At 38.6% G+C, this 19,875-nt stretch overlaps 1 protein-coding gene across 1 annotated transcript; it reads right to left on the bottom strand.

The window, feature by feature from the left end:
* Positions 1–1,217: 1,217 nt before the first annotated feature.
* On the bottom strand, positions 1,218–14,408 carry LOC116611456. The gene is made up of 9 exons (XM_032371798.2): positions 14,239–14,408; positions 10,999–11,202; positions 9,947–10,149; positions 9,216–9,344; positions 4,781–5,041; positions 4,207–4,311; positions 3,619–3,825; positions 3,201–3,377; positions 1,218–1,592 (listed from the first exon to the last, which is right to left on the bottom strand). Exons 2-9 carry the CDS (start codon positions 11,186–11,188, stop codon positions 1,218–1,220), a joined length of 1,647 nt encoding a protein of 548 aa, XP_032227689.2. The 5' UTR covers positions 11,189–11,202; positions 14,239–14,408.
* Positions 14,409–19,875: the final 5,467 nt, after the last annotated feature.

Consider the following 19,875-nt stretch of genomic DNA (forward strand, 5'->3'; position numbering starts at 1 on the left):
TGGCTGTGTTTATAGTCTTTGGTGTGAGCCAGGCGCACACAAGTGTGTGCGCAAAGTGCGCGTGCACCTCCCCCCCCCCCCCCCCCCCCCCCCTTGGAGGCGAAAAGTGGGTCATTTCTTAAGGAATCTTCAAATAACAGGCTTTTTCCATATGATACCCATGACTGCGCACCCCCCCCCCCCCCCAATCCCAAACGCGGCCGTGAGCCTGTTATCATATTCATTTTTTTTTTGGAATATTAAGACTCAATTATTTTACCTGCAGCCATTTGTTAATTTTAGATAAATCATTGTTTATTTGGATTTCTAGGTCCGCAAGCCTCTGAGACTTGAAACCAAAGAGTGTGTCATCGGCATAGTTGACCAATATGTAAACAATTGGGCAAATCGGTAATTAATAATAAGATTAATAATGGTCCTAGGATTGAACCTTGAGGTATAGCTCATCTCACCTTCCAGGGATTTTTTCAAGACCAGTTGTCTATCGTAGCGCGAGAGATTCATTGTGTGGGTTTATATTCCGGATCCGTAAACCTTCCTCTGTTTTGTTTAACATGCTCGCCCTCAGGAAATGAGTGAGAAATAACGGCGACCAGCAAAGAAGAAATGAAACGTCATTGGCAAGAAGCACGTTTGCTGCTTTGCGCAGACAAACACGGATAGAAATGGAGACGGTTTGTCTCGTTCAACTGATTAATAGTGAGTCCAAGAAGAAGCATAGTCGCTAGAAGAGGACCGAAGAACATTGTGTACAAAATGATACAAAAACTGATCTTTTACCCAAATATTTCTAGCTTAATTCATCTATACATTTATAAGTGTTACGTCAGGGGGGCAAACGATTTAGATTGGCCTAGAAGCGGTCTTCACGCTTTAAGAAATGAACTTGAGCGCCATTACTTAGAAAGAGAACAACAAATCATAATTGACTCCTTTCCCATCCTCCCCCCTCTTCGCACAATGATACTTTAAACAAAAAAGAGTTTTACTGACTTTCACCAACAAACTAGTTACCAGGTTCAGATATCCAGACATTTTATTTCACAAAGATGGCAATAAAAAACTCAGTTATTGAAATCTGAGATTTTGCTAAAATCAATGTTTACACATAACATTACTGTACATTTAGGGGGCTTACCAATCCAGCTTTCATTTTCTAAAGTTTGCAATATAAAAACTAACACTCAGTTGTTAAAATCGTCAAGAGTTTGCTAAAATCAACGTTTACACACAACATTGCACGTTAGGGGCTTGCCGATAATAGCTGACTCGTCAAGTTCTGGTGACACCATCAATTGACCATGGCTCATCTCATCTTGCGATTCGTCCTCCTCGTCCATTTCCGGTTTGATTTTATCGATATCCGGTTGTTCGTTTCCATAGTTTTCTGGCTGATATTGTGCCATGTTTAGTAAGACCTCGTCGCTCTGGGCTTTAATTTCTAAAGACGTCAAGTTACACGTGACCTCGCATGATAAAGGTGTGCCTCCTAGGTGACCACTGAGGACTCCCTCCACGCTGGAACCACTACCTGCGATTTTGAATTCACCCTTGTCAACCTTGCTTATCTCGTTCTTGGCCTTTTCCGCCATCTGCGAGAAGAAATGAAGTTATTAAAAGTTATTTTAGGGATTAAATTGCTTCCCATCCGTGTTTGTCCACTCTGGATCATTGACAAGTTTATTAATCGGCACCAAAGCGATCTGTACAAATTGCTGGACGGGTATTATTTCATAAGCATCTAGACAAGTCGTTTTTTTTTATTCAAAATTCAACAACGACGACAACAACTTCAGAGCGTCAAAGGACAACCACAAGACCAACACCTAATTTTACAGATATCTAAATCAACAGCTCAAAACTCTTAAACGACAACAACAGCTTTGATTAACATACTCAGTTCAAGGGTGTATGAAGGATTTTACGAAATAGAGGCACCAAGCAAAAGCAATTTATAAAACATGTTGAAATAAAGAAAATAATTTAGTAATTGAGGTGAAATGTACATTTCTCTCAAAATTTTTGATAGAAGGGTACGGTAGGGTGTGTTGAGGCCACATTTGTCAAATGCCACATTTGTCATAGCCTGCCACATTTGTCATAACCTGTCACATTTGTCATAACCTGCCACATTTGTCATAACCTGCCACATTTGTCATAACCTGCCACATTTGTCATAGCTGCCAAATTTGTCATAGCTGCCAAATTTGTCATAGCTGCCACATTTGTCATAACTGCCACATTTGTCATAACCTGCCACATTTGTCATAACTGCCACATTTGTCATAAAGGTGTGCCACATTTGTCATAACTGCCACATTTGTCATAACCTGCCAATTTTTTTTATAACTGCCACATTTGTCATAACCTGCCACATTTGTCATAACCTGCCACATTTGTCATAACTGCCACATTTGTCATAACTGCCACATTTGTCATAACCTGCCACATTTGTCATAACTGCCACATTTGTCATAACTGCCACATTTGTCATAACTGCCACATTTGTCATAACTGCCACATTTATCATAACCTGCCACATTTGTCATAATTGTCACAATTTTCATAAAGGTGTGCCACACTTGTCATAACTGCCATAATATCAATTAGCGGAGCTCGCGAAGCGCCTTGCAATAACAATATCAATTAGCGGAGCTCGCGGGGCGGCTTGCAAGCAAATAGAGATAGAAATAACAAATAGGAAAATATATTTGCATTCACAAGTTGGCTCACAGAGCCGTTGACCTTGTTTTCGAACCGTTTTATTTATGCACGATGAAGCTAAAGAATATACTTTCTTTTCGAGGTTGGGCACTTTAGCTATATAATTAACAAAAAAAAATAAAAAGTAACTTTTCCCACACATATCAAGGTTAAAAATAAGTTACCTGTTCTAATTTACAATTAATTTTGAACGTCAAATTAAATTTTATGACCGAAATTTTATTACGTTATCACACATTGGACAATATCTAACCCCCCTCCCCTCCCCCTCTTAGCCTCCTCTTGCTATCGCAAGAGCCAGTTGGCGCCTTTTTATCAAAAACCAACTTGAACCCGGGGGAGTTCTTTACAATTCTTATTTATTAAATCTTTAAAATTATACTCAATTTTATTGCGGGTTATTAACAACTTTAAGGCCATTAAGGTACCTTTGCCCCCATATCATTAACAAGGCCTTAAGGTAAAAGATAAGGTACCTTTGCCCATAAATCAGCAACACTAATAAGCTCCGTCTGCCAGTACGTCGTCAAGTCCTTCTTGAGGCTGTCCAGGTATCTTGTACACGTGTGGCGAGCATCCTCCTTGGCGAAATATCTCAAGGCGCTATCGCTATCACTAACAGGAGCCATGCGATCGGGATAGCGTTCCAAAACCTAAAGGGAAAGTAACAACGTTATGAAACGCTTAAAAGAGGGCATATCAAAAGATCGATGTCCACTTACTGTCTCCTTAATAAATAACCTTTATTTAAGATAAACAAATAAAATAATATAAGAACTCGAGTATCAATGCTCTGTTGAAATAATACCAAGGGTGAAAATTCCTGATATTTCTTTTTGGCTTCTGTTCTTGATTTTGATATTTTATGAATCTCGCAGTTACATAAAATCTCACCTTCCCGTCCACTCGCATGTGGTACTTGTACTTGCACGTGTTGATGGGCGCGTGTTCGTCTCCTTTAGCGCAGTTGGGCTTGACCGAGATCTGGTTCTCAGTGTTCGCTCCTTTATTTAACCAAAAAGCCCCCTCATACAGTCTGTAAACATTCTTATCCATGATGTACTCTTCTTTCAGCCCCCTGCCATGGATATGCTTCCTTACCTAGGTACGAATATGTAGAAGTAGATCCTAGCGCCCATGATTTGATCAATACTTTTAGAACGACAGAGAGAGTGAGAAAAAATATCTTATGGGGTCTTGACCCCTTAATGTACGAAGGTTAGGCCGGTATTGATGATCCATCAATCTATATACCGCACTTCTACCAGCCATTAATATATTACCTTTAAGACCCTAATTAGCCTAAAACAAAAAGTAGTACCAATCTAATAAGAATTTGCTCGGGCTAACCAGCAAAAACCTTAGGTTCATATAAGAAAGTACTGTACTCAGAACCGCCTCTCACTTGTAATAGATTGGTGTCGTATGTTCGCATCTCCCCCCTGCCCTCGTCTCTCCCTCCTCCCTTGTTCTACCCCGTACCTGTTCATGGTAGATCCGTTCGTAAGCCCATCTCGCGTACTTTCTGTAAAACATTCCTCGTTCATTCAGTGTTTTCATGTAAAGCTTTAGACGGTCATTTTTCTCCTGTAGAGAGAAAGCATAATTTAGATAGGCATATCTGTTAAAGTTATTACGTATTTACACTTCTTTACTGCATTTTTTCATACTTCCAAAGCAACTTCTCATTATAGGGAATTTCTAGATTTTTTCGGGGTAAACACCAGATCGTCAGATCATTGTCCCTAATTAAGCCCGATCTACACTAACATTTTTTAGTTGACATTTTTGACTATATTTGTTGGCATCACAATTTTCATGTGTGACAATTTTTGATTGCCGAGAAAAAGCAAACCTGCTAGCTTTTGAGCAACTATAGTTGAAAATAGAAAAATTGCCGACTTTGACCCATCTACAGTACAAATAAAAACTGTCAACTAAAAATTGTTTGGATGGGGCTTTAGAGTCGAGGGTCCATCGCGTCTAGAGACTACCCCATCCCAACTCCCCCTCTAAAAGTTATAACCTTAGGTCCCCTAACCCAAACCGTCACTACCTTGGTATCAGGGTCTTTCTTGTACGAGTTGATCAGCAGTTGAAGAGCAAAGAGATGCAAACTGGCGAAGTCTCTGAACGGAATCAATGCGGCCTCCAGCCTTTTGATATCATTCATCGAGATCTTCTTTGAATTGCTGTTGAACTGGCTTTTCAATTTCTCAAATTTGGGCCACGCCGCGTCAATGTCCCTGACAGAGTTCCGCTGACATCTTCGTACTGAGGGCTCAGTGGTCTCGTGTAAGCAGTTTTCAAGATAACGCTGGAACACACAATAACAAAGTCATTGATGATATTAGCGAATGATATGAGTAGGTATGAATCAACACAAGGTTGCAAAGGTATGTTCTCAAACTCATTAATTATTTATGCGGGCATTAGCCAATGAGTGGAGAGAATATGGGTCACATGCACGGTTCTTGATATCCAATGAAAACCCAGATGTACATCACTAGTGATTTGGATATGCGATTGTATATCAAGAACCATTTATAGAACAATAGCATCAATGACAATTTTCTTTATCATAATTTATCACACAATTGGGCGATTTTCGTTTAAAATTATGTTAACCTCACAATTTGAAAATGATGCATAGTGTAAAAATTAAACTTAAGCCTTGGTCTACTATTTTACACTCGGACTCCAAACTCTGAATATTGACCGTTTCTTCCTTCTCAGAAACTATACTTTTTGGCCCTAAAAGATTGGAAACTTTATGCTAGCCTGTTCATTTTGGGATGTTGGCTTCAACTAATTTATTTTCGTCCTCACCGCACTTGGGAGAACGAAACCGCTTTGCCGCGAAACCTTCGGCCATAGCTCAGCTTCTCTTGCCGAATGAATTATCTTGCGTCGCATAACAAATAACAAAATGTACTAATTGTATTTCCCTTGAGAAAAAGCAGGTTGTGATTGGACACAAACTTCTCGGCATTGTTTGGTCAACAAAAAGCAATTTTGCGTCACGCATTCATGCTGCCTTTTACAATTAGTGCAAAATTGCAATTACATCGTGACATTCTTTGGTGAATAGTTTGAGACCCTGTCCCCACGTATCCGTTTTCGTTTTCTTTTTCAAAAAGATCCGCGTCCACACGAAGCGTTTTCATTTTGATACGACTCGTCCCCACAAAAACGCAGAAACAATACGAAAACGATAACAAGCTCTAAAGCGCATGCGTAGACCCACTATTTTGCTTGCATAAATCGCGCGCGCAAATTGAATCACGCCATCGTTTTCGAAAGGTTCCGTTTTCGTCCGTCCCCACGGCACTCGTTTTCAAATTGTTCCACTCTGGAGATCGTTTTCAAATCGTTCCGTTCTCGATCATCGTTTTCGCGTTTCCGTGTGGACGATACCCGTATCCGTATCAAAAAGGTTGCGTTTTCAAACGAAAACGGATACGTGGGGATAGGGTCTGAGAAGCCATATAAAAAACTCGTGCTTTGTGTTTCATCAGGAATTCCAAACACCTCGAAACGATAAAAGCACTCGGCCGCCGACGGCCTCGTGCTTTCATCCCTCTCGGTGTTTGGAATCCCAGATGAAACACTCACACTCGTTTTTCATATATTAATTAAACGCCTCTGTGTGAACAGAGTTGGTTGAGGCTTAAAATACAAGATGGCGCCTGATCACCGAACGGATTTCCGCAATGATAACACCAAGTACCGCCTGTAGCAGGCTATAGGTATAGAAAAATGGTATATAAGTATACGACTCAGTTTATTTGGTCATCGCGCGGGTAGCCTGTGGTCGCCCGATAGCCATTTGCGATATTTCGTTATACTTCTCCCCAACCAAAAAATTTAATTAATAAAAATGAAAATCAATTCACCGTTGCGCTATCCGAGTTGCTAAATTCATCATAAAACACTGACAGTTACAGTTAAAACCTACAATAATTTGATTTTTTGTATTTTTGTGTTTGCACTCAAGGGAGACCTGTGTCTAATTTTTCGCGCGTTTTTGCTCTTGCAACTCGCTGCCAACACGGTTGACAGTATTTTTGCATTATTATTTTTTCGTCGTGGCTAAAACCAATCGATGAACTTAACTATAAGGACGTACAAACGATGGGTTTGGAAAAGGGGGTAAGTAAGACTTTATTTTTAGCGTTTCGTCGGATAACAACTCCTTTTCTTGACATTTTTCTAGCACACAAAATTGATAGTTAAGTTACTCACTTACCTTTCCTAACAAGTAATTCAGCTAGATTTTGTGCATCCATTATCCCATAAATACAAGAGACCCGTCCCCCGTACTGGGGTATGCTCCAATGATGACGTCCGTGAAAGCTATTTTTAGAACAAGCAGTTATTTTTAGATACGCATCTGATTGGTTAGCGCTCACGTTTCCTAGCAACATGAGTCTTACGCGCGATCACATCTTGAGCAATGTGAACCGGCAATGGCTGTTTTGGAAATCTTTTTGACCGAAAATAACTTCCTTTTTTACGAATGCTGTGAAAAAAATTCTTCCATAGAGTAGGCTGGATCCAATCACCGTTTCTGGGACATTGAAATGCATAGAGTGCGTGATTTTAGGCTCTGGGATCAAATTTTCACTGCTGATTTGCAAATTATAACACAACATTCGATCATAAATCTGTGTTTACAAAACACAATTCTCTTCCAATTCCCTTTTAATGAAAAAGATACATCCAGAACTTTATACCATTATATTCACACCGATATTGTGGTTATTAGGACAGGTATTTCACAGATAAAAGATTTCAAGTCTTTATAACGAAGTAAATCCTATTCCAGTGACAAGGGTTTCTTGCGTGACATGATTTCTGAACATTTGCGTGAAGAATTGAAGCTCATTCATCTAAAAATATGGTAAATCAAAGAAAAATAAAGGCCTTCTTGTATTTAAATACATAACATAGACTCTGAGAATGCCTAGGTATTCTATCTCACCGAATTGCAGAGAAAAAGAACTTTTTAGGAGTCTGCCTTGAATGAACTCCAAATTCACCGTCTCCCCCCCCCCCCCCCCACACACACACACACATACACACAACCGTTTCAATTCGCAATCCCTTTCTAGCACTTCCTCGTCCTCCCCTCCTCGTGAGTAATCTCCGTTTCAAAAGAGCGACAGACTCGCACATTGATTCACAAAATGAAATAAATGCAAGTCACGGTAGAACATCTCATGGTGTACCAACATTAAATTCAAGTGTGCCCCATCCCCATTTACTCCTTTTTGCTTCTTTTTTCGACTCGATGATTTTTTTGTTTCAATCTAATTTGTCACCGTTGACACACTATTGACACCATTGACACATAAACTAAAAACAAAAATCGCGTCCCTGAGCTACAGGGCAATGATGATCAAGGAAAAATTATCTTAAAAAGCCAAAACCTGGTAATGTGCACTTTGGCCTTACGTTATTTGTGTTTTGAAAATCAGTCCGTAATACAAGGAACATATAGCCATTGTAAGAAATTGTGTCTTCTTTCTCTATCTCGAATTGCGCGTTTTTCAGGTCAACATGGCGGGAAATTGTCAAAACACAAAACACAGCCGATTTTCCGTTAAGTCAATGATTCTATGACAAATAAAATGCCGTTTTAGTGTGAAGATCTATAACCTCGGGAGTAAAAGCTAGTTCCCGATGGTCATTTTACAAAATCAACCGGTATCGCAGGGTCTAGATCGAAGGATACCGACCTCACGAGAGCCACAGAGCGCGATTTGACGGACAACGGACCCTGGTTTGACCCTATTCATATATTCGTTCATTATATATATATATATATATATATATATATATATATAATTATTCTTTTTACAATATTCCACATGAAGATATCTTGAATATCCCTGAGCACCTCAATGTTTTATACAGTTATGTCTTAATTATTAAGTAACTGTTTCCCAATTTTTTTCATGTGAATCCTCCCTTCAAACAAACTGCCAGCTTAGGATGCTAGGGCAGGGTGTACAAAAAGGCGAATGGAAAAAGAAGGACAACTTGAGTAACAAAAAGATAGACAATAAGTTTTAAAAATGAAAACTTGTTAAAGGGTCTATTAGGGGCTAGATGGGGGTGACTAGATTCAAAGATTCTTTCCTCACTGCTATCCCTTAGGGGTCTCGTCCTAATGGATCAATCCTCTCCAATAACAACTGAACAACTATAAGAGATAATCATTAGGGAGCTGTGTTCAATGGGTGCTGATATTGTTTGAAATTTTGTAGGGAATAAAAAAGGTAAACCACTTTGCTGTAAGAAACTAAAATTGCCCGCAAAGTACGCTGGATACTCTGGCGTCTTCGTTGTGATCTTTTCATGGAGCGTAATTCGGGGTATTTTGAGGGTGGGGTACTAATTTGCTCTATCTTTTCCTATTGCTTTGATGAAATAAAAAAAGAAAGTTCATTAAGTTGTTATGATGAATAATATTTTATGACTTTAACCTTCAGAGACGCAAACTCGTCATTGACAGTTCGTTGTTCCTGCTGGATAATTTTTCCGTCCACGTATCCCTCCATCGTTTTTAGTCGATTGTTCATGTCTTTCGTCAGCTTCTCGAAAGCCTTGTCAACCTTTAAAACAATCATATGTTAAGACCTCGAGACCGACTTGCTTATTACAGTTGATCTTAGTATAACTCTGATGAGTGGGCACCATATGAAACAGAGGGATCAACAGAAGTTTACTTGTTTTTATATATAGCCCTAAATGGTAAAATCTATGCATATTTTACACACAAACAAAGAATGAAGTGCTTGTTTTTGTAGGAAAGATTGACTCTAAGAAAGACCCAAATGAATTTAGTCTGCTTTTAAAATGGTTTGGTTTGATTTTTGCTGCAGTTAAGGATTTTTGTTTTTAGTTTATCGAATCATTTGCTTATTAGAAACCAGCTACCCAATGTGTCCATGGTGACAAATTAGATTGAAACAAAAAAATCATCGAGTCGAAAAAAAAGGGTCAAAAGGAGTAAATGGGGATGGGGCACACTTGAATTTGATGTTGGTACACCGTGAGATGTTCTACCGTGACATGCATTTATTTCATTTTGAAACGGAGATTACTCACGAGGAGGGGAGGACGAGGAAGAGCTTGAAAGGGATTGCGAATTGAAGCGGTTGTGTGTACGTGTGTGTGTGTGTGTGGGGGGGGGGGGGGGGATGAATGTTCTCACCCTTTTTAAGATTTCGTTAGGTGTCGGCTTCGAAAATGAAGACAAGATACTGAAAGCTGCAGCAAATACTCCAAAACCGGCACTGAGGACCTTAGCAACTTTGGCAGTCTTCTCGACAAGCGTGGCAACCGTAGACAGAGCCCTTCCCGCGCCCGTAGACTGGCCAATTATACCGGAAACAAACCCCAGGGAGTTGGTGAAACCTGCAAGCGGAAGTACATAAAGCAAATATATCCTATTTCATTTTCTGTATTTACCCGTTACAAATGCTGCCCCAAATATAGTGTTAAGGGGGAGGTGAGAGTGATCTCTTAACTCTTTGGGCCAACTGAAATCACCCACCCCTTGAGGGTAATCCTTCTTTGGCCTCGGGGAAGAAGTGAGAATTACCAACTTGTAATCGGGCTTATATTTTGTGGACTTTAAAAGCACACTAGCATACACACATTGGCATCAGTCGGGCCAAGACGGGACGCTAGCACAGTCTAACCGGCTATCACAGTCAAACCGGCTATGCCATGCTGACGAGTCCTAATAACGACGAAACAGCTGTCCATGGTTGCCGAACTGCACGGGTAATAGACTGTGCTAGCGTCCCGTCTTGGCCCGACTGGTGCCAATGTGTGTATGCTAGTGTGCTTTTAAAGTCCACATTTATGTATACATACTCGCAAGGATAGCTATCCGACGGAGTTTTAGACTAGCAAAGATCGCATGCGTGATCCGCACAATTGGCATCACGCTAGCCCGGTCGCAGCTCTAGATCCCACATGGATCTAAGCTGTGGCTTAAAGCACTTCGTTCGAGTCGGAGTCGCCCTGCACTTTTTTTGCTGATGAAGTTTAACTGAGGCAAACCGGCTATGCCATGCTGACGAGTCCTAATAAGGACGAAACAGCTGTCCATGGTTGCGAACTGCACGGGTAATAGCGTCCAGTCTTGGCCCGACTGGTGCCAATGTGTGTATGCTAGTGTGCTTTTAAAGTCCACATTTATATCTTGTAATCGGGTGAGACTTTTATTTTGAAATAGTATAATTACAAAAATGTTACCTTTGCATACGGGCGATTGGATTGGTTTAATGTTTGGGATGCCTCCACCAGGCAGGTAGCCTTTATACACGCAAATTCCCGTATCATCACGACGGACGTCGAATTTCAGGCCAGCGGTCTCACGCGTTAGAGAAGAAAACACGACGAGAGCTAGTACCAGTCCTCCTCGGCGGATCGGAGAGAGACGCATTGCACAAACTGCCACTGTAACAGAAAAAGATAAATCGTGTGATCCCTGAATTCGACTTGTTTAACGAATGTCGGATGCTTAACCCATTGACTCCTGACTATTTTTTAACTGAATTTACAAAAAATAAAACAGACTGAAAACAGATACCTCCCCCCTATTCTGAGCTTTATACAGCCTGTCAAAGTCAAACACAGCTGCACCTAGTCAGCGGTATCCTAGCTTTCCAACAGTGCTTTACGGTCCCCACTTTTAATCCCTCGTCGTTGTGCTGAAGCGAGCACAAGTTGATGGTTGCTTGTATTTTTCATCAAAAATACAGCTATAAACATATTAGGAAAGTGTCTCAGGACATCGTGAAGTCTATTGGGGCATAATTGACTGCTTTGCTTATGGATATTTGCAAGCAAAGGTGGATTCATAAAGATTTTTTCTTGTTTGGCTTTGCCTGGATGAGAAAAAAATTTTCTAATGAATCACCACAGCTCTCCTAAATGCTGTCTTTTCTGGAACCAAATTGATTCCAAAATTGTTTACACTGCTATTCTGGTTCTGTATGACCTGGAATTGATTTGTTTGGCTTCGGGGTGAAACGACTTATACAAAACCATCTGACTTTGGCGGGAGGAGTGTTGACTGGCCCTCCCCTCGTGAATTTTCCCTGGATCTCCCAGAATGCTTTGCAATCTGTTAAGGCATCCAAATGGTTTTACAAGTCTTCAAGGAGTGGACATTGTGTTTTGAGGCCATGGAAATGAACCTGGAGGATCAGAATAAAGGTATCTATTTGTGTCTTGAGCTGTGTTTGCTGATCTCTCTTTCCCTTGTGTGGAATTTTGAGCTTTTAATTGAGAGGGGTGATTCTGCTTTTCTTTCTTGTTCGATTTGAAATTTGTCAAAGAAACTGTGCTGTTATTTGGCTTAAGAGTAGTTGCAAAAACCTTGGTTGGATGCATATCTTCAAGACCATTTATCCCTTAGATTGATGCCTGAGTATCTTTATCTTGTTGTGTTTATTTTGTATTTATGAATTTTTTGGGTTGTTTGCATATTTTGGCTCAAGGTGAAAACTTCTATTGGATTATATATATATATATATATATATATATATATATATATATATATATATACTCATCAGGAGATTTATTATGAGTGGGCAACCACGAAACAGGCTTGTAGAGATGAAACGGTAGTTCGCGTGTTTTTTTCCTACAACCAAGATATATCCCGCTCTACACCACACCAAAAACTGGAAATCGACTCTGCCAAATTTTCGTCTTTAATAAGACTTCTTCAGGGCAGACTCAACACCTATGTATTGAGAACTATTATATGAACGCCTGCACTCACGCACTACCGTTTCATCTCTACAAGCCTGTTTCGTGGTTGCCCACTCATCAGGAGAGATATAAATATAATGGGGCTTCGACAGCCGCACAATTGATGTCTCATCATAAAACACGGCTTAGATTGAAGGAAAGCACAGCCCGGAGAAAAATCCTCATAGCAATGGCCTGTACACCATCAGCAAATCTCAGGAGAGATATAAATCTCCTGATGAGTGGGCAACCACGAAACAGGCTTGTAGAGATGAAACGGTAGTTCGTGTGTTTTTTTTCCTACAAACAAAGATACTCCTCAGTTAAACCTTTTTACAGTTGTTTTGCATGTTTTCGCCTTTATATCCAGAGTTCTGCAGCCCGGAGAAAAAGAGTTTTGTATAGCGAGAGAAAAATGTGTTCTATCGAACAATTTTAGTGATCTTACACGGCGAGCATAATAGCATTCTACGAATCTGCATAAATGTGGAAATGGGGACGCTGGGGACGAGGTCGGGTTTGCAGTTGTAGCATGGAACATAGAAAAGACTAAATCGAGCATTAAAAGTTATACTTTATGAGTGTTATATCGTCTATCGAGTTATACAATAAAAACAAAATAAAACCATTAGTTACGAACTCATTTATAAAGTGTGAAATTGATAAAGGTTGAGAATCGAAACAGTTATGACGTCGCGGTTATCCTGATTATACGAGTTTGCGCGTTTTCATCAAATTTGCCTCCCACATGGTTGTATACAGCAATTATCTAGAGTATAAATATTCGCTCGCAAGTCACATTAGTTAGTGGGCCACGACAAATGAATTTATTTTCGGTATTAACGAGATTGTTGTTGTTTCTTTTGTTCCCTTTTTGGTCACATGACTTTAGTATGTCCTTATTATACATTGTTTGGCGTCGCGTTATTCACTTGACGCCTTCCAGCTCTACTAATAACTCTCTCTAGAATCGATGGTATATTTTCACCAATTGTATCATAATGTTTAATCGCTTATACTGTAACTACTCAATAAACTTAACCAGCTGGATGGCTATCCTCCTACACGTTGTCTCTCTTATTTTATAATATAGACAATAAATATTTTCTATTCGGCTGAACGCAGTGAAAGAGAATAGAAAGGATACCCACGCTAGCAAATAAGCATCTTCTGAAAATGAGAGGGGTGGTATGGGAGTACAAGAAACGATTTGACTCTATGGGAGGGTTGGTACTTGAACCGCGCACGGTTGGGACCGAGCACATCGAGGATCGAGGGTCCAAAGGTCGTTTGGGAAACAAAGCCAGCCGCCGGCAGCCACGCTTAATGACGAATTAAAACCTTTTTAGCGCATGCGCGAACAACTTAAAAAAGTGAATAGGATTCAAGGAGACCCTACAATTCCGAATCTTGAAAGACCACTATATCAATGTGAGTGGCCGAATCCCCTTTGACGTGTGTCACAGCAACTCAGTGTTATAGAGAAAGCGGCAGCATTCTTGGCTTTGAAAAAGTACCTCAAAGAAAAGTATTTCTTATTTGTAGTTGTATAAGGATTAGTTAATAGGGCGATATATTTTTTGATAGAGCAAATGATAAAGGATCGTCTTACGAAGAAAAGATTTGTTAAGCTCCTCTTCAGAGTTTATCTGTTCAATTTATCACTTTGGGAAAGAAAGGGTCTAGTCGTATCAATACATGTCAATACTCTTTTTTTATCAGCAATGCGCTTACCTTCGATGAGAATATTCAGAAAGCAGCGGCGAATACTTTCTTATTGGTAGGAGCTCCTACTTGGTATTCGTTTTGGTGTGCCTGCTTTTATGCTCTTTGTTCCACTCAGTTGGGTTTCCAGTCCTTGGTTCTGCATGTTTTTGATATGTGTGGTATGAAGCCATTAGTGCAGCCTTCGTGAACATTATTGTGTCTTGTCTATTGATTTAACGAACATTGTTCCACTTAGTTGCAGGCGCGAACACAGAGATGTGCACAGGGTGTTCGCTCGTGTTTATTGATTCAACGCGTATAATGACATAAAACACAGATACCTAATCATTTTAACAACAAAGATGGCAAAACAGAACAATAAAAAATCACATAAAGGGTTAGGGAGACGGCGTTTTTTGGGGCGAATGCCACGAGTTCAAGGATTTCCCGCCCATGCATGACTAACGCGATTTTGCTAGGACTGCATGAGCGCTCGAGTCGAAAACTTTTAATTTATTTTTGAAATATAGAAAAAGCAGCGCCGAGTATTTTCTTATTGGTAGGCGCTTCTACTTGCTATGATATCCCTTCGGGTGTCTTTGCTTTTCTCCATCTTGTTCCACTCAGCTGGTTTTGCATGTTTCCGATATGTGTGGTATTAGTACAGCCTTCGTGAACATTAGTGTGTGTCTCTTGTTTATTGACTTAACGCGCATAATGAAATAAAACACAGATACCGATAATTGTTTTAACAACAAAGATGGCAAAAAGGATAATCAAAAATAACATAAAGGGTTAGGAAGATGACCCTTTTTGGGGCGAAAAGCAAAGAAGTCATGGCGGGCACGCGATGATTGCTGGAGGGCTACATAAGCACCCGAGTCGAAAACTTATTATGGATGAGTCAAGGACGGAATCCTTCCGAAACATTCTAGATTCGATTTGTGCTTCGTGTACCTTGTTGGAGTATGAACAACATTTACTAAAAAACAGTTTCACGGGTTTCGGGACAGCGATAAGTAAGATAAGAGATATGCAATTTTTAACTCGTTAATACTATTTCCAGCTCTTTTTGTTCTGTCTACAGTTTCGTGATGAGCTCAAACTTAAGACCCCAAATGTAGATTGCACTGAGCTGTCCCATCGATAACAAGTTTTGCTATTCAATCTTTGCGTATTATAAAGATACGACATTACAACTGAAAGACCTGGTTATAAACTGCACCTACAAATCTTCCCATACTCAATAAATTATTTCAGGGACTGTACCCTTGATTAACCACAAGAAGCAACATTACTTCAGTGAACATCGCATAACCTTTTCATATTTGAACATTATTTCTTGCTCATAAGCACAGCTTTACACAATAAAAATATACCCTTGGTCCTAGGAATATATCTCACACTGATGTATTTTCACCACCAGTTCTGTCCCGTTTGTCGAAAAAAAGAGGATATCATGACATCGTGGTATATGCATAGGACAATATCATGCCGCATAGCCATTAAATGAAGTTTGGTGAAACAACTTGCTGGTATTATTTTCTTTTACTCTATACTTTTCTTTTACTCTGAAACAAAAGTGATTTGTTTGCATTAAAAACTATGCGATCGTATCCAACACGATATTATTCTCGAACTATCTAATCTATGCATGATAAAGCATCAACCTAATCATAACAATAAGACAAATGGTAGAGAATTTGCCTACAGGGATTGGCTCAGATCATCAAATATTATAAACTTAAAAACAATACTTTAGGAAAGAAATGTCAAATGGCGCTTGGGAGAGAACAAAGCAATCGTATCCAACACGATATTATTTTTGATCTATCTAATCTATGCATGAGAAAGCATCAATCCCTACGGGGATAGTCCCAAATCATCAAATATCATAAACTTTAAAACAATACTTTAGGAAAGAAATGTCAAATGGCGCTTGGGAGAAAACAATGCAATCGTATCCAACACGATATTATTTTCGATCTATCTATTCTATGCATGAGAAAGCATCGGCTGAATCATAACAATAGAAAAAATGGTAGAGAATTTGCCTACGGGGATTGGCTCAAATCATCAAATATCATAAACTTAAAATCAATACTTTAGGAAAGAAATGTCAAATGGCGTTAGAAAACAATGCGATCGTATCCAACACGATATTATTTTCGATCTATCTAATCTATGCATGAGAAAGCATCAATCCCTACGGGGATAGTCCCAGATCATCAAATATCATTAACTTAGAAACAATACTTTAGGAAAGAAATGTCAAATGGCGCTAGAAAACAATGCAATCGTATCCAACACGATATTATTTTCGATCTATCTATTCTATGCATGAGAAAGCATCGGCTGAATCATAACAATAGAAAAAATGGTAGAGAATTTGCCTACGGGGATTGGCTCAAATCATCAAATATCATAAACTTAAAAGCAATACTTTAGGAAAGAAATGTCAAATGGCGATAGAAAACAATGCGATCGTATCCAACACGATATTATTTTCGATCTATCTAATCTATGCATGAGAAAGCATCAATCCCTACGGGGATAGTCCCAGATCATCAAATATCATTAACTTAGAAACAATACTTTAGGAAAGAAATGTCAAATGGCGCTAGAAAACAATGCAATCGTATCCAACATGATATTATTTTCGATCTATCTATTCTACAGTTCTATGCATGAGAAAGCATCAGCTGAATCATAACAATAAAAAATGGTAGAGAATTTGCCTACGGGGATTGGCCAGGATCATCAAATATCACAAACTTAAAAACAATACTTTAAGAAAAAAATGATATGGTGTCATAGTTTTGTAGGCGTTAGACTCTTAAATAAGTGTATTTATGTTTGCATTAAAAACTATGCGATCGTATCCAACACGATATTATTCTCGAACTATCTAATCTATGCATGATAAAGCATCAACCTAATCATAACAATAAGACAAATGGTAGAGAATTTGCCTACGGGGATTGGCTCAGATCATCAAATATTATAAACTTAAAAACAATACTTTAGGAAAGAAATGTCAAATGGCGCTTGGGAGAAAACAAAGCAATCGTATCCAACACGATATTATTTTCGATCTATCTAATCTATGCATGAGAAAGCATCAATCCCTACGGGGATAGTCCCAGATCATCAAATATCATTAACTTAGAAACAATACTTTAGGAAAGAAATGTCAAATGGCGCTAGAAAACAATGCAATCGTATCCAACATGATATTATTTTCGATCTATCTATTCTACAGTTCTATGCATGAGAAAGCATCAGCTGAATCATAACAATAAAAAATGGTAGAGAATTTGCCTACGGGGATTGGCCAGGATCATCAAATATCACAAACTTAAAAACAATACTTTAAGAAAAAAATGATATGGTGTCATAGTTTTGTAGGCGTTAGACTCTTAAATAAGTGTATTTATGTTTGCATTAAAAACTATGCGATCGTATCCAACACGATATTATTCTCGAACTATCTAATCTATGCATGATAAAGCATCAACCTAATCATAACAATAAGACAAATGGTAGAGAATTTGCCTACGGGGATTGGCTCGGATCATCAAATATTATAAACTTAAAAACAATACTTTAGGAAAGAAATGTCAAATGGCGCTTGGGAGAAAACAAAGCAGTCGTATCCAACACGATATTATTTTCGATCTATCTATTCTATGCATGAGAAAGCATCAGCTGAATCATAACAATAAAAAAAAATGGTAGAGAATTTGCCTACAGGTATTGGCTCAGATCATCAAATATCATAAACTTGAAAACAGTACTTTAGGGAAGAAATGTCAAATGGCGCTTGGGAGAAAACAAAGCGATCGTATCCAACACGATATTATTTTCGATCTATCTATTCTATGCATGAGAAAGCATCGGCTGAATCATAACAATAGAAAAAATGGTAGAGAATTTGCCTACGGGGATTGGCTCAAATCATCAAATATCATAAACTTAAAAACAATACTTTAGGAAAGAAATGTCAAATGGCGTTAGAAAACAATGCGATCGTATCCAACACGATATTATTTTCGATCTATCTAATCTATGCATGAGAAAGCATCAATCCCTACGGGGATAGTCCCAGATCATTAAATATCATTAACTTAGAAACAATACTTTAGGAAAGAAATGTCAAATGGCGCTTGGGAGAAAACAATGCAATCGTATCCAACACGATATTATTTTCGATCTATCTATTCTATGCATGAGAAAGCATCAATCCCTACGGGGATAGTCCCAAATCATCAAATATCATAAACTTTAAAACAATACTTTAGGAAAGAAATGTCAAATGGCGCTTGGGAGAAAACAATGCAATCGTATCCAACACGATATTATTTTCGATCTATCTATTCTATGCATGAGAAAGCATCGGCTGAATCATAACAATAGAAAAAATGGTAGAGAATTTGCCTACGGGGATTAGCTCAAATCATCAAATATCATAAACTTAAAAACAATACTTTAGGAAAGAAATGTCAAATGGCGTTAGAAAACAATGCGATCGTATCCAACACGATATTATTTTCGATCTATCTAATCTATGCATGAGAAAGCATCAATCCCTACGGGGATAGTCCCAGATCATTAAATATCATTAACTTAGAAACAATACTTTAGGAAAGAAATGTCAAATGGCGCTTGGGAGAAAACAATGCAATCGTATCCAACACGATATTATTTTCGATCTATCTATTCTATGCATGAGAAAGCATCAGCTGAATCATAACAATAGAAAAAATGGTAGAGAATTTGCCTACGGGGATTAGCTCAAATCATCAAATATCATAAACTTAAAAACAATACTTTAGGAAAGAAATGTCAAATGGCGTTAGAAAACAATGCGATCGTATCCAACACGATATTATTTTCGATCTATCTAATCTATGCATGAGAAAGCATCAATCCCTACGGGGATAGTCCCAGATCATCAAATATCATTAACTTAGAAACAATACTTTAGGAAAGAAATGTCAAATGGCGCTAGAAAACAATGCAATCGTATCCAACACGATATTATTTTCGATCTATCTTATCTATGCATGAGAAAGCATCAATCCCTACGGGGATAGTCCCAGATCATCAAATATCATAAACTTAAAAACAATACTTTAGGAAAGAAATGTCAAATGGCGCTAGAAAACAATGCAATCGTATCCAACACGATATTATTTTCGATCTATCTTATCTATGCATGAGAAAGCATCAATCCCTACGGGGATAGTCCCAGATCATCAAATATCATAAACTTAAAAACAATACTTTAGGAAAGAAATGTCAAATGGCGCTTGGGAGAAAACAAAGCAATCGTATCCAACATGATATTATTTTCGATCTATCTATTCTACAGTTCTATGCATGAGAAAGCATCAGCTGAATCATAACAATACAAAATGGTAGAGAATTTGCCTACGGGGATTGGCCAGGATCATCAAATATCACAAACTTAAAAACAATACTTTAGGAAAAAAATGGCATACTCTCTATATATGGAGATGAATTTGTAATTGAGTACGATTTTGTCTATAATGGATGAATGGAGAATGTTATCGTTTTTCCTTTAAATTTGATTAATGATCTGAACGTATATAAAAATAATAATCCCAAATAGGTCAGTGTTTTAAGGAATTTTCTTGCTTT

The sequence above is a fragment of the Nematostella vectensis genome, chromosome 15 (genome assembly GCF_932526225.1).
Source record: "Nematostella vectensis chromosome 15, jaNemVect1.1, whole genome shotgun sequence".
In the NCBI taxonomy this organism is placed as follows: domain Eukaryota; kingdom Metazoa; phylum Cnidaria; class Anthozoa; order Actiniaria; family Edwardsiidae; genus Nematostella; species Nematostella vectensis.

Bases quoted from the DNA above. Each gene is read 5' to 3' on its own strand.
- LOC116611456 (XM_032371798.2), bottom strand. From the start codon at position 11,188: ATGCGTCTCTCTCCGATCCGCCGAGGAGGACTGGTACTAGCTCTCGTC. The intron at 5,042-9,215 runs GTTAAAGTCATA...TGTGTGTTCCAG, and splicing joins ACGAGTTTGCGTCTCTGAAG to CGTTATCTTGAAAACTGCTT. The intron at 3,378-3,618 runs GTGAGATTTTAT...CTTTCCCTTTAG, and splicing joins ACATGCGAGTGGACGGGAAG to GTTTTGGAACGCTATCCCGA.